The sequence below is a fragment of the Triturus cristatus genome, chromosome 8 (genome assembly GCF_964204655.1).
Source record: "Triturus cristatus chromosome 8, aTriCri1.1, whole genome shotgun sequence".
In the NCBI taxonomy this organism is placed as follows: Eukaryota; Metazoa; Chordata; class Amphibia; order Caudata; family Salamandridae; genus Triturus; species Triturus cristatus.
In genome coordinates, this window is record NC_140591.1 from 1,094,441,508 (window position 1) to 1,094,454,428 (window position 12,921).

At 43.8% G+C, this 12,921-nt stretch overlaps 1 protein-coding gene across 1 annotated transcript in view; it reads left to right on the forward strand.

Moving 5' to 3' along the window:
* Positions 1-12,921, forward strand: part of RGPD4 (RANBP2 like and GRIP domain containing 4) — a 795,990-nt gene that overhangs the window by 20,183 nt on the left and 762,886 nt on the right. Inside the window, exons 2-3 of the mRNA XM_085622637.1 lie at positions 5,953-6,020; positions 11,299-11,410. Of these exons, the coding sequence (XP_085478763.1) occupies positions 5,953-6,020; positions 11,299-11,410 (180 nt within the window). The remainder of the gene's footprint in view (positions 1-5,952; positions 6,021-11,298; positions 11,411-12,921) is intronic.

Consider the following 12,921-nt stretch of genomic DNA (forward strand, 5'->3'; position numbering starts at 1 on the left):
AAATTCAATTTCAGTTTTTATCCACATTTATAAAATTATCGCACACTGGAAAATAAACGGTTTTCTGTCTGTATTTATCTGTAAAAACCGGTAAAAACCGAAACCTGGGAGCCTTAACTATAAGAAGCAAAGCAGGATCTCTTTAGATGCCCCCTGGTTAAAGCATGGACAACTTTCCCAGACTGGTGAATTGTATTGTCTTCATTACTGATGCTGGAAGTGGAGATTCAGACACCTAGGTGAGGCCATGGTGACTGGGTTCCTTTAAACTTCCTGAAGACCTGCCCTTTGGTGAATGGTATGGGGTAGGTTGGACTGCAGACTTTCTTGTACAAGGTGAAAGGTGTCCCTTTAGGTGAGACCCAGCCTTTTGTCTTTCTTAATCACAGGCAAATGCATAGACTTCTCAGCTCTATGTGCATTATCCAGGCCGGAGACTACCCTTCTGTGAGTAGCATCACTACACAAAGGCTGTGTCTGGAGAATAGCCAGGAAAGGGCATATACATTCTTTATGAATGCAAAAATGAGGCATTTTTAGGTCTCGCCTGATCCAGCGCATGCGCTGGTCTGGCCGAGACATTTAGTGTACGGGTTTTGAAAGTGCTGCCACACTGCCTAGCGCTTGCGTTCATGCGAGCAGCCGGCAGCTTTCAGCGCCCGAGGTGCCATCTGGAGCTTGTGCTGTGAGCGCCACGCGGCCGTGTCACTTTCACGGTTGCGCGGCCATTGCTTGTTTACTTTAGCCACATTGCACAGGCTAAAAGCCACATGTAGCATGACATAAAAACATTGGCACAGTCAATAGCTCACAAAGACGAGACCTATTGGCTCTGCCAATGCTTATTGTGCTAGAGCTACTTTTGACTCCAACATCTGAACTGTTGTATCCAATAGGCAACGGTGAAGAGTATTCTCTTCCTGCCTACTTGTCTGGCCTGTAAGTAAGTGTCTTCTGGGATAAGCCGTCAATCATGCTTCATAAATTGAGCCTTCCGATTCGATGCTTTAACCACTTCAGAAGGACTCGCCACACTGACAGCGCCATTTTGTTATCCCCGCAGCCCCGCTGCAAGAACAATGAAATCGGATGCGCTTTCCATAAACGTCACTATATCGCTACTCTCTCCCCATTACCGTCCCATCTTCCTTGTCGTGCTGTGTTTTCTGTGCTTGCAGTCAATAGCAAATGAAAAGAGACTCCACGGCGCCCTTTCTTCACAACATTTATTTCCATCTCTTTATCTGATTTTTTACCAACAGGCCTAATTTGAGTGCGGCTGCAGTTCATCAGCCGCAAGGATTCAAGCACAGTGCAGGCTGACATTTTCCCTCATGTGCATCCCCATGAGGTAACGGGCTGAAAATTCCTACTGCGGAGGAGGTCTGGCAATCAGGCCACGCTAGTGTGGCAGGAGCTCGCGCTAGCGAACATCTTACAGCGTGACAGGGTCCGGGGATGGTTTACAGAGTGTTGTCAAAGGCCTCCGTATTTAACCCAAATTAGCTTCTAATTTGTGTCACAAGAAGCAGCATTTTCAGACATCGAGCATATATTTAGAGAACCGGAAATACCCGTTATTGTACACACTTGTAACTGAGTGTAGCATGGATTAAAGTGTATGCAGCATTACTGTGCTGAGTCTAAAATAATCACATTTTATTAATGCAACGAACGAGATGCTCTGTCATCAATACAGGAAACACTTTTAAGACAAAAAGGGATTGCAATTCAAAGTCAAATATGATTCTCAGCATAGAGCACCTTGCCAAAATGAAGAGAGAGATATCTACGGGGTAAATCAGGCATCCCCCTGCAGATAGTACCCTTAATCCAAAGCCCAGCTCTGATCATGAGATGCCTCTATCCATGGCTCTCCAAAGTCGGTCCTGGAGGGTCGGATCCATGTCACTATTTTAGCATAACCCCGTTTATACAAATGTAGCTATCTTACAAATCTGGTATGGATCCGGCTCTCTAGGACCGACTTTGGAGAATCCTGCAAAGAAATAAAATACAAATCAAGCAGACACATGAGATAAAGAGTCACAAAGTGCATTGTGTGCAACACTGCATATAGTAAGCCTTGTATCAGCCCCTTGTTTATGGCAGGATTGCTGTCTTATCTATCTCAGTCTGTATTGGATGTATTTTTCTTTTTATTCTTGTGCTTATCCAGTCTCTGGGGAATTTCTTCTTTACTGTCTTTTTTGAGTGCCAGAGTTGCATCCTTTTACTACTGATATCATCTAACTATATATGTTTTGTTGTTTCTCATTTATCACTACAATGGAGCGCCCTTCCGCAACACAATGTGGCGTGATACAATATGGCATCTTAAGTGTATGAAAATTAATGATACGAATGTTCATGCCACTCCTCAACTTATTTCTAGTGCCATATCTGAGTGTTATACAGTTACCAGTGCCCTCCATTACTCTTTCAATGTCTTTCTTTCTTTTTTCCTATTGCTTATGATGAGATCTCACTGGCAGTCCAACATTCTTGACATGTAGTGAGACGACAGCTGGCATGGATTTGAGGAGTGGATTTAAGAACTGTCATATATTTATCAAACAGGATGTATTTTATTGAATTCACACTGTGCTGCTGGAGGTAAATATCATCTAGCACTACACGCCCCAACTAACATCTATGTATAGGGGTAGATATTCTAAAACTGTAAAAAAACAAAAAAAAAAACTTTTAAATGGAACAATGTCTAAAACAACCACCTGTCAGCAACATTTACAAAGATAATTCCACCCTTTTCCTAGAGCCATACTTTAAAGTGGACCTTAAATATTTCAAAGTTTTGAGGACTGAATGCCTGGCGTCTTATGGATAACTCCTTTGAGGATACTCAGATGCAGATTAAAAACACACTATGCGGAAGACAAGGTTATGGTGAAGGAAGTTTTCTTGAGACATGAACATCAGAAGAATAAAGATAATTTCTTTATTTCTACATAAAACATAATGCTCTAAAGTTATATTTAAATTTTTAAAAAATCTGCTGGCGAAACGCACCTTGCTCCACAAGCGCAAATCTAACTATTTCACTTTTTGAACACGGATATAAAAAAGACAAGCATTGGCATAGCCAATAGGTCTCACTTTTGGGACCTTATAAGTATTTAGTTATGCAGCAGAATATCCTTGGTGCAACAACACCAACTGTTGCATTGCTAAACACTTTTATAAGGTCTCAAATACGAGACCTATTGGCTATGTCAATGCTTGTTTATTGTTTGCCAAATGGTGTCGCACGCTTGGTACAGAAGCATGCAATTCGACATGCTTTTTGAGGGCATGGGTATTATGTCCTTGATTCTCATGCAGCCTCCAATGCAACACTACAATGCGCAGTCCATGGGTGAGATGTAAGGTTAGTGTATCTGCGTAAGCATTTCAGAGACTTGAATGTCAATTCTCATGAGAACTGTGATGTACTGTTCCCGGTTCGGAAGATGGCAAGAGGACAAAAACTAAAAAGGCATGGGTCTCTGTGCACACAGAAGAGCACGACATTGCATGTATAAATATGTTAAAGATCAATTTTCCTCACTAAACAAGGCATATATTTAGTAGAATGAAAATGTTGATTACATCTTAATTAGATTTGGTGGTTTATGCAAACATGGCATACTAACATCTAGAATATTACGCCTCTCCCTCCCCGCTTTGTGCCCGCCATTCCAGGTAGCAGTAAAAAACACTACTGCCTGCGAAATCTAACGATTTGTATTGGTTACAGATACGTATACAGTTAAGCGTTTTAATTTGTTGTTCGCATTCCGCCAACAGCAAGTGACTGCCTCTGGCTTTTTGATGCTCAAATATGAGCCTGTTTTACTGCTTTTGCTCTGTCTGGAACATCTTTGTCATCTCTGATGGGCACAGGAGAGTTGGCTGGGCCTGCTCTGCAAACTCTCTCTGTCACAGGGTATTCTTCCACCACCCTAACCTTAGTTTGTCTAGGGCACCAGGAGTGTAAGGTGCACTTCACTCCAAAAGGCCTCCCGTGCGATGTCACATATAGGGGTACCAAGTAAGGCCACCGGGCCCCTACCCAGGTACCTCCTTCGAAGATGAGACTACGCACACCACACTACAACAAACCGTCAGGGAACACTTGGACTTTCATTCCCCACCACTTCAGAATATGATCTGGCCACCCTGGGTCCACCGCAACAGAACTCTCTAATTGGGAAAGGAGGGCTAGAGGTCAGATCTGACCAGGCATTAGTCGTAGTTACTGGTGCATGTCTCTCCTCCGGCAGATGCAGGTCGGCAAATATGGTCAACTTTTCAAAGCGGGCAAGTAAACCTATTTCTCTGATTGTCAGCATGTAAAGTTATCTGAACTGAAAGGCTAATCTTCCAATGGGATGGAGTATTTTGGAGCAAGTATTCATATTGCACCGCAATCCTCACTCAGTACTATAGTATACTTACCTGTGTATTACCCAGGAGCGTCAATACCCTATAGAACTACCTACCAAGCAGTTTCACAAGTATTCAAATTGCCATTTTTTTCCCCCTGGGGCCTTTCGTTCTCTGTTCCTGCCCTTGTGGCTTTATAAGGTGTAGGTTACAACTGACTGGATCACTGCTGCCCCATGGTGTCTGAATGGGTCTGGTGGTATTTCAGGCTGACTCGTCACTCTGCCATACTGAGGGGGGTCCCCTGCAGCAGCTTGTCTGTACAAGCGGTACATATGAGTGGCCTCAGGCTTGCCAGCTGCCCAGGTCTCAGCCAAGACTCAAAGGTCTACCTGCTCACATAGACCAGAGTTGCTATTCCAGCCTGGGCTGTCAGATTGCTGGAACCCAACCCAGGGTTCTGCAGTGGTCAGGGAGCCTCCTACTTTTGGCCCGCGCATTTCACAGGGACAGCTCTGGAGAGAGTGAGACCATGCCAGAGCACTCAAACAGTATTGCTAATTACAACATATATATTCACAATGCTATTCAAATTTGGTTTCTTGTGATTTTATTTTCTTCTTTTGATTGTTCCAGTGAATATATATGTTGTAATTAGCAATAGGATTAGTATTGTTTGAGTGCTTGGGCATGGTCTCACTTGTAAGGTAGATCCCTAGGGGTCACATTTAGGGGATGTGGGGGATTTCCCCCTCCCTTGAGCACCATAGTAACTGCTTACGATTTATGATAATACCGCTAAGAGTGAGCGCCAACACCACATGGGACCCTATCACCCAACACAGAGTATATACCTCTGGAGAGAGTGCCTGTGTACTAAACGAGCCAAGGAGCTCAAATCATTCCGGCCATCTTGGCTGTGCGTCAGGCCACACACCCTTTTCTAGATTTTTAAACCTACCATGTTTGAACTAACTCTACCAGTGTGTATTGTCCACAAAGAGACCAATACTTGTGCATTTGCTCACTATAGCCAATTCAAAGCATAATTGATTCTTTGTTTTTTGTTTTTCTTAAACCTTCACATAGAAATCCTTTCCCTTTAAACAAGCCGGGTGCTTGCGGGATCTCTCCAACAGTATTACACCACTTACCTGTTTTTAATTGTAACTTTGGAAAAGCAGTAACTTTTATCAATATTCGAACAGTTTCAATTCATTGGCAACTCCCATGGGTACAACCATTCAATTGCCACCTTTTTTTGCACAGCTGCAGATAACTGCTGACATTCTGCCAGGTGTGTTTATTTAACAGTGCATCTCTAAATGGAAAAAGTCACATTTCTTTTAGATCGTGAAATGTAGGATTTACAAGTAGAGATTTGCCTTGCTCAAATACGTTACGGTTCAAGGTGCGAAAAGGCTTGTGAATCGAAAGGTACGTGAACCAGACTGTTTGTTCCAGAAGACACACTAACTGTGACAACATTTAAAACTTTCTTCTCGTCTGTGAAATGTGTATATCTTTATTGTGCAATAAAACCAATTTTCATGTTTTTTCTTTTAGAAATCTATGAAAGGATTCTTTTTTGCAAAGCTGTACTTTGAAGCTAAAGAATATGAACTGGCTAAAAGGTAGAGTAATTAACTATTTCAGTGGTTATACAGTTAAAAGGCGGGGTGAAAAATATAGAAAATGCCATAGTTTGTAAAAGATTTTTTTTAAAACCTATAAAAAACAAATTGCCTTGTTGAATAACAAAATGTCTCAACTGGTTAAATACATGAAGTTTATATTATAAAGTAACCCATTACCGGCGTTTTATTCCCAGCAGAGATAGCCCAGTCTTTAATTCTTAACAATAGCATGAAAACTAATTGCACTGGGGTTAAAGCACTTCAGAGACTTTTTAGCACAAACCTTCTGATCCAATTCTACTACTTTTAGCCCAAGGAATGGCCTTTATATGACCCCTTTTACGAATGGCCTGGCAATCATCTGGGTAACTCCGCCTCCTAGAGTTTCTGATACTAGGTGTTCCAGTAACTCCTGGGTTGAGGGTAGCTGAGTTAACGGGGATGCCTGTGGAACCCTGAGAGTTACCTGAGAAATGAGAAATCAGTTATGCTATATCAGATTTTCTCTGTTAATGCCCCATTCTTCCCCATAGTTTCCTCTGTTGATTTCAGTGGCTTGCTGTAGCTCCCATGGGAATATTTCCAGGTCTGCAATTCTCCAGCCTACCTCTGAATCCTACTGGGGCCAGTAATTCTTGTTACGGTCCCAAGAGAGACTTCGATGCACTCTTAATGTGGCTTAATATCTTCTATAGCGCCCAACCTCAGTGACGTGCAAAGACCCACTTCTTAATGTTTCTCCATTTATAATATGCAGAGGACATCTTTGTACAAACAGTAGCCTAGTCTAAACAACCCTCAAACAAACTCTTCCTTAACTGTACACACATTCTTGTAATGCGTGTGCAGCCTCATCTCTGAGTTTTAATAATTTCCACTTCAGTGGTTCTTAATCTTTTGGATGCTGGAAACCCCCACTGAATCATTATTGGAATCTGGGCACCCCGACTGAGTTATTACTGGAAGCAGGGGACCCCCGACTAAACATTTTCGATGCTTTGAACCACAAAACAGTACACAAACATTTATTAAACAGATGCACAAATGATTAAATATTTAATTTAATTCACAAACCAATATAAAAGAAATCAAGATTTTATTAGGAAGGGCGAGGCCACTCATTGTTGGTTACATTCTGTTTCCTTCCCTTGCACTGCTCGTAAGAATCAATCTGAGGATACTAACTTAATTTTTAGCCTCCAATTTCATATTCCATCGCATTTTCAATTGTACATTTTACGTCTTCGTTTATATACACTTAATTTCTTTGTTGATATTTAATTTTCCAAGCAGTCAGGGACCCCCTGAGCAGGTGTCGCTGACCCCCAGGGGTCCCTGGGCCACAGGCTAAGAACCACTGTACTACTTCATTCAGGGAACCTCAATGGAAGACATACTAAATGCCTTATGGTAAGCTACTGAACTAAATCATTATTTGGGATGAGGAATTTACCAGGAGAGAGGGGGAGGGCAGGCGGTTCGAACCCAAAGAGAGGCTTGGGTCTTTAAGGTATCTGGAGCCGGTATGCACCGTCAGTTGATCTGGACCCGGGCTGTGGGGCTTGTGTACAGTTGTCTTTGGTCTGGCTGGTTGTGGTGGTCAGAGGCACTCTGTTTTGGTGAGCTCGCAGTAAGAGGCTGCTGGCAGGGACTGAGGGACCAGTCCAGCAGAACTCAAAGGTGAGTTCAGGTCTTTGGGTCTTGGAGTTCTAAGTCCACCAAAATCAAGATGGTGGAATCCTTCTTTCGTGGGTCACATGAGACAGCCCACCTTAGGGGTGTGACATGCCTGCTAGTGCACCACACCTCCCTGCATGTCTATGTTCCCACCTGTCCTGGTGCCAAATGCTCCTCAGGGCAGGGGGTGGCATCACCCAGGTATGGGGGAAGCCAGGATCACATATAAAAAGCTGCAGGGACTTTGAAATCCCTGGCCCTGATGTGCTAAATCACAAGCCATCCTACTGGAGGAGGTGTTAACACCTTCCTCTGGAGCAGGCATACTTTCTGGTGTCGGAGCAGGGGCTCTTACCTGCACAGGGTCAAACTTATCTGTGGTGACAGGATGGACTACACCAGTCAGCCAGCACCCTAGAGGCTGGTAGGTTTTCAGGCTGCACCCTGGGTGCATGGTATAATAAATTGCATACTGGATTAAGTATAGATTTATTTAAACAAGGTGTTTGATACCAAACACTATGGATTTCAGTGACCCCATTATGAAGGTGGGTGAATTATTCTGGCCAGTGCCCAGTACATATCTTAAGATGGCTTCCCTGTTCACTTGCAATATCTAGCAATGGAACTAGACACTGTAGGTCCATATCGGCTCATGCAGATATCTTCTCACATAGGATATAAAGCTCCCTGTCTTAGGGCTGTAAGGCCTGCTGTAGGGGTGACTTGCGTATACCAAATGCAGGGACTTGGGCATGGCACACATGGGTGTGTGCCATGTTGTGTTTTCCCCATGGTTTGCACCATGTCATGTAGCCTGCAATAGCAGTTTGCATGCAATTTGTATGGGGGTCCCTTAGGGTGGCATAAGACATGCTGCAGCCCTTAAGTACCCTCTGTGGTACCCAAGCAGTACCAGGGGTACCATTTACAGAGGTGCCACAGTGTATGCAAATAGTATCACAATTGTATATATTACCTTGTTTTAGGGAAAGAGCATTGGCTCTGGGGCTTGGTAGCAGGTTTCCAGTGCACATCCAGTTGAAAACATCAGTATTGGTGAGCAAAAAGAGGGTGTGACCATAACAAAAAGGGACACTTTCCTACAGCAGGTCATTGCAGAAGTGCTTCTTCTAGCCTTTTATCCCTGTCTTTGGAGAATAGCAGCTTCCATAGACCTGTTTCTGGTTAGAAGCTAGCCTTTAACGGTGCTGCAGTGCTACTGCAGAAGTCTTGACAAATTTACGATACTGTTTCAAAGGACCCATTATTTATCTAAAACATCAGCCACAGGCAGGATCCAGGATCAATCTTGTTGGGGTGCTAGATTAGAAATCTGAATGTACGCCAACAAAACTAGAGCATATCTTAGCAGACTTCCTTCCAGATCTTTCAAAAAAGAGGGAAGAGCTGTCGCCAAATTGTCGGGGGCATTGGATTCTAAGATGTGTACTGCTGGTTCCCTTAGTGGTGGTAAAATATCTCCAGGCAGGTCTACCAAAGCTGTCATGTTGGCAGGGATGTGGAATTCCTATAGCCCGACGCCCAAGACGTATTTGTTTGGGGTTAAGGGCAAAAAGTTTCCATGTGTTTTTTGTCCTATGGACAAGTAGGCCCAACCCATTGCAGCATGAAACCTTTGGCTTCCAGTTTGCAGTACCACATTATGGACTAGGGAAGGGCACTGTCTGCAGTTAAGGTAATATTTTTGCCCATATGTTAATGCTGTTCAAACTTGTATTTATGGTACATTGATTGAAAGCCTTTATTATTAGGGTGAGCGCTCTAAGTTAATGTTGTAAGCTCTGTCTGCACTACTAACGGTGGTTCCAGTATAAAAATGTGTACACACGTTTTCAAAGTTTAGCAATATGAGGCTATGTATAATGCTCCCAGAATGCTCTCTCATTTGATGCAAATATTTGCAGATGCTTGAAAGCAAGATTGATTATTCTTTGCTTTCAAAATCAAATATTCATAAAAAATGAAAGCAAGAAAAAACACATTTTGCTCAATTACTGTAAAATGTCAGGTACCATTTCTTTGCAGCATCATTTAGTAACGTGTTGATGCATGCTTGTATTTTCCAAAAATATTTATACTGGAAAATCAGTGTAATCCGTTTCAATAACATTATGTGAAACAAAAATAAATGAGCATTGGCAAAGCCAGTAGGTCTGAAATAGGTGGTCAACTTTTTAGTTTTGTCAATGTGTGATGTGTTTTGACATGGTTTTTGTAAAACCTTATTGGTGTGAGAGCTGCCAGGCCCTCTCCATTATAGGAAACATTGGCAAAAGCAAAAATAGTTTTTGGTCTCAAAAAGCACACTCTGCCACAGTAGTTACTGGCTCTGAACAAATCTACATTGTGTACTGATATGCTGCTTGAGAAAGAGCAGAATACTATCACTCACGGTGAAGCCAGTCGATACACAGAGAGAGACAAAATTTTAATACACACCAAAAAGGTCTTGGTCAACACTAGACCAAATTAGGGGCCCAATTATTAAAGAAAGTCTCAAAAGTGCACCCTTGGTATACGTCCTTGCATTAAGTGCAGCTTTATGGCTTTCGTGAATTCCCAAGAATTTACATAAGTAGGACAAGAAATAGTACTCCTAGAGTTTGTGAACTGTTGAGTGTTTGCAAGTTCACTTTCCCTCCAGCCACTTTTTCCCCACCTCTGGAAGAAGGTTTATGTCTGCCATTGTCAGGAGTAAATTTCCAACATTTCTCAGTATGAGAAAAGATTAGAGAAGAGTTGTTGAAAACCCTTAACCTGCAAGTTAGTATGTTTGCACAGACTCAAAAGGGCATTCTAACCCTGGAACGATTGCTTACCACTACCTTCAGCCCCAGTATGTATATCTGCGGAAACGTGGCAACATAAGGGGATTTCAAGTATTCAAACACTACTATGGTATGAGCCCTGGCATAATCAGAGAGGCTATATCAGAGCTCTTATATAAAGAGATTACTGCCATAATTCGTTGCCGCACTACATAGCACCAAAGGGACAAGTGGATTTTGTTACAGGACCAGTAGATTTATGAAGAAACCTGCCCCATGGATAAGTAGATATTTTATTAAATTCCACACCCCTGCATGTTGGTTTAGGTTAGCCTTTTGTGGCCAAAAACTGTTTTGCATTTCTAATTCAGTCGGAAGGCAGTGAAGGGTACACTGTGACAGATCTCTGGTGTCGCAGTTCAAGGGATCTGCTCCAATGACAGGGAAACAGGAATGACCATAGGCAGTGCTTCGAGCATTTTGAGCGGTATGCTTTCATACTGTACTGGATCTCTATGCACAGCACACTAAACCACAAGCACACAGCTTCCTCTCTCATGAGGCAGAAAAGTACCACTTTTATAGGATATTAAAAGATGTTGGAACTGAATGAGTTGGATGCTACTTTTTTCCTTATTTGCGTGGGATGTTGCGAGCTGCAGGTTCTATGGTGCTGCATCAAAGAGGGATTCACTTCAGTCTGAGTGGCAGAACGTTTATTTGTTGACAAAGTGTGTGAGGTTACATAAAATAAACATTTATTTGTCTGGACTCTTGTACAGATGTGTCCTTTGTTGTTCTTCCAGATATATCTCCAGCTACCTGAATGTACAGGAAAGGGATCCCAAAGCCCATAAATTCCTTGGTCATCTGTATGAAATTGAAGATAACATACACAAAGCTGTGGGATGTTACAAGGTAGGAAACTAACTGAGACCTTGGTAGAAATGTTTCTAATTTTCTCTTCAAAAGCACAGCCATTTTTTATTTATTGCCCTTAATGTATGAATAGGTTTATTTAGATTGGCAGATGGGAATGTGCTATTACAGTGAAGTGTTCTTGTCAGATCAGAATAGAGATCCACCACATTTTTAAGTATCGTAAATGTCTACGCTTGGTCCCTCTCTACTTTCATGCATAATCTTGTCATTTTCCTCTATTATTATGAAATCTGTTTATTGGCATTTTGTTAATGTAGACATAGCACATAGTACACATGAATTACCTTACAGGCAATGAGTCAGCTACTCTGATGATACGCCACCAGTCATGAGCATGGTAAACAACAGGATCAAGCGCCGCACCCGTGTGCCCAACAAGATGAATCCCGTGGGTCTCCGGACCAACACCCTTATCTAAACAGTTCCATGAAACAATAAGAAGAAAGAGGCAAAACAACAAGGCCCCAGCACAACAGCAGCAGCAGATTCGGTCTTTTACCATATGATCCCCAAGGTTCCTCCCCCGACCCGACCCCCCCCCCCTCCACCCCCCCACCAACTCCCCACCCCCTAGTACAAACAGTTCCATTAATGGCAAATTTCAGTGTCCTCACACGCCCCCGATTCAGCAAGGACCTCCGCGACATTCCCCATGTTGGACCCCCGGGCCTCACCTCCGCTCCCCCCCCCTCCTCAGGGAGTGCCTCCTCAGCGCGTGTCCCACAGAGCCCCAGGGCGTCCCCATCCAGCTGCATCAGGATCTGCAAATGTGTGCCCCACTGGTTCGCTATAGGTGTGCGCCTGAGGCCCAGCGTTTCCTCCCGCAAAAGGGCCGTACCCTCCGCCCCCGCCCACACCAGCAGGGAAATCCGTCATGCTTGCGCTCGGGGGGGCTCAGCTGCCTTCCAGCGCTTGGTGAGCAACCGCTTCGCCACCACCAAACCCAGGTCGAAGAAACGAGAGGCAACCTTTGTGGGGGGGGGGTTCTACGAAACAGGTGCAGCAAGCAAGCCGACCACTCCCGTGGCGCCAGTGGGCCGGCGCTTTTACTTAACGCTCCATGCACCGTCCGCCAATACGATTCTAGCGCCGGACCGCTCCACAACATGTGTACCAGCCCAGCATCCAGAGCCTTGCAGCGCAGGCAGCCTGCATCCGCGCGATGGAAATATCGATTTATAGAGTCAGGGGTGAGATATGCTCTGTGCAGTAGAAAATATTGAATTTGGCGAAACCGCATGTTTCTGGGAACCCGCGTCCGCCCCTGTAGCGCATTACTCCATTCCTTATCAGCCATGGGGCGATCCAAGTCCGCTTCCCATTTACGGCGCAATGGAGACAGGTCAGCTGCCACCTGTGTACGCAGGGAGGCCGCGAACCAACGGATCATGTGGCTCCCCCGTCCCATGACATGTAGGTATTGCATCATGAGGTGCTGTGCCGGTTCCTCCTGAAGAGCTCCCCACTGGCTAGTCAATGTCTTTATC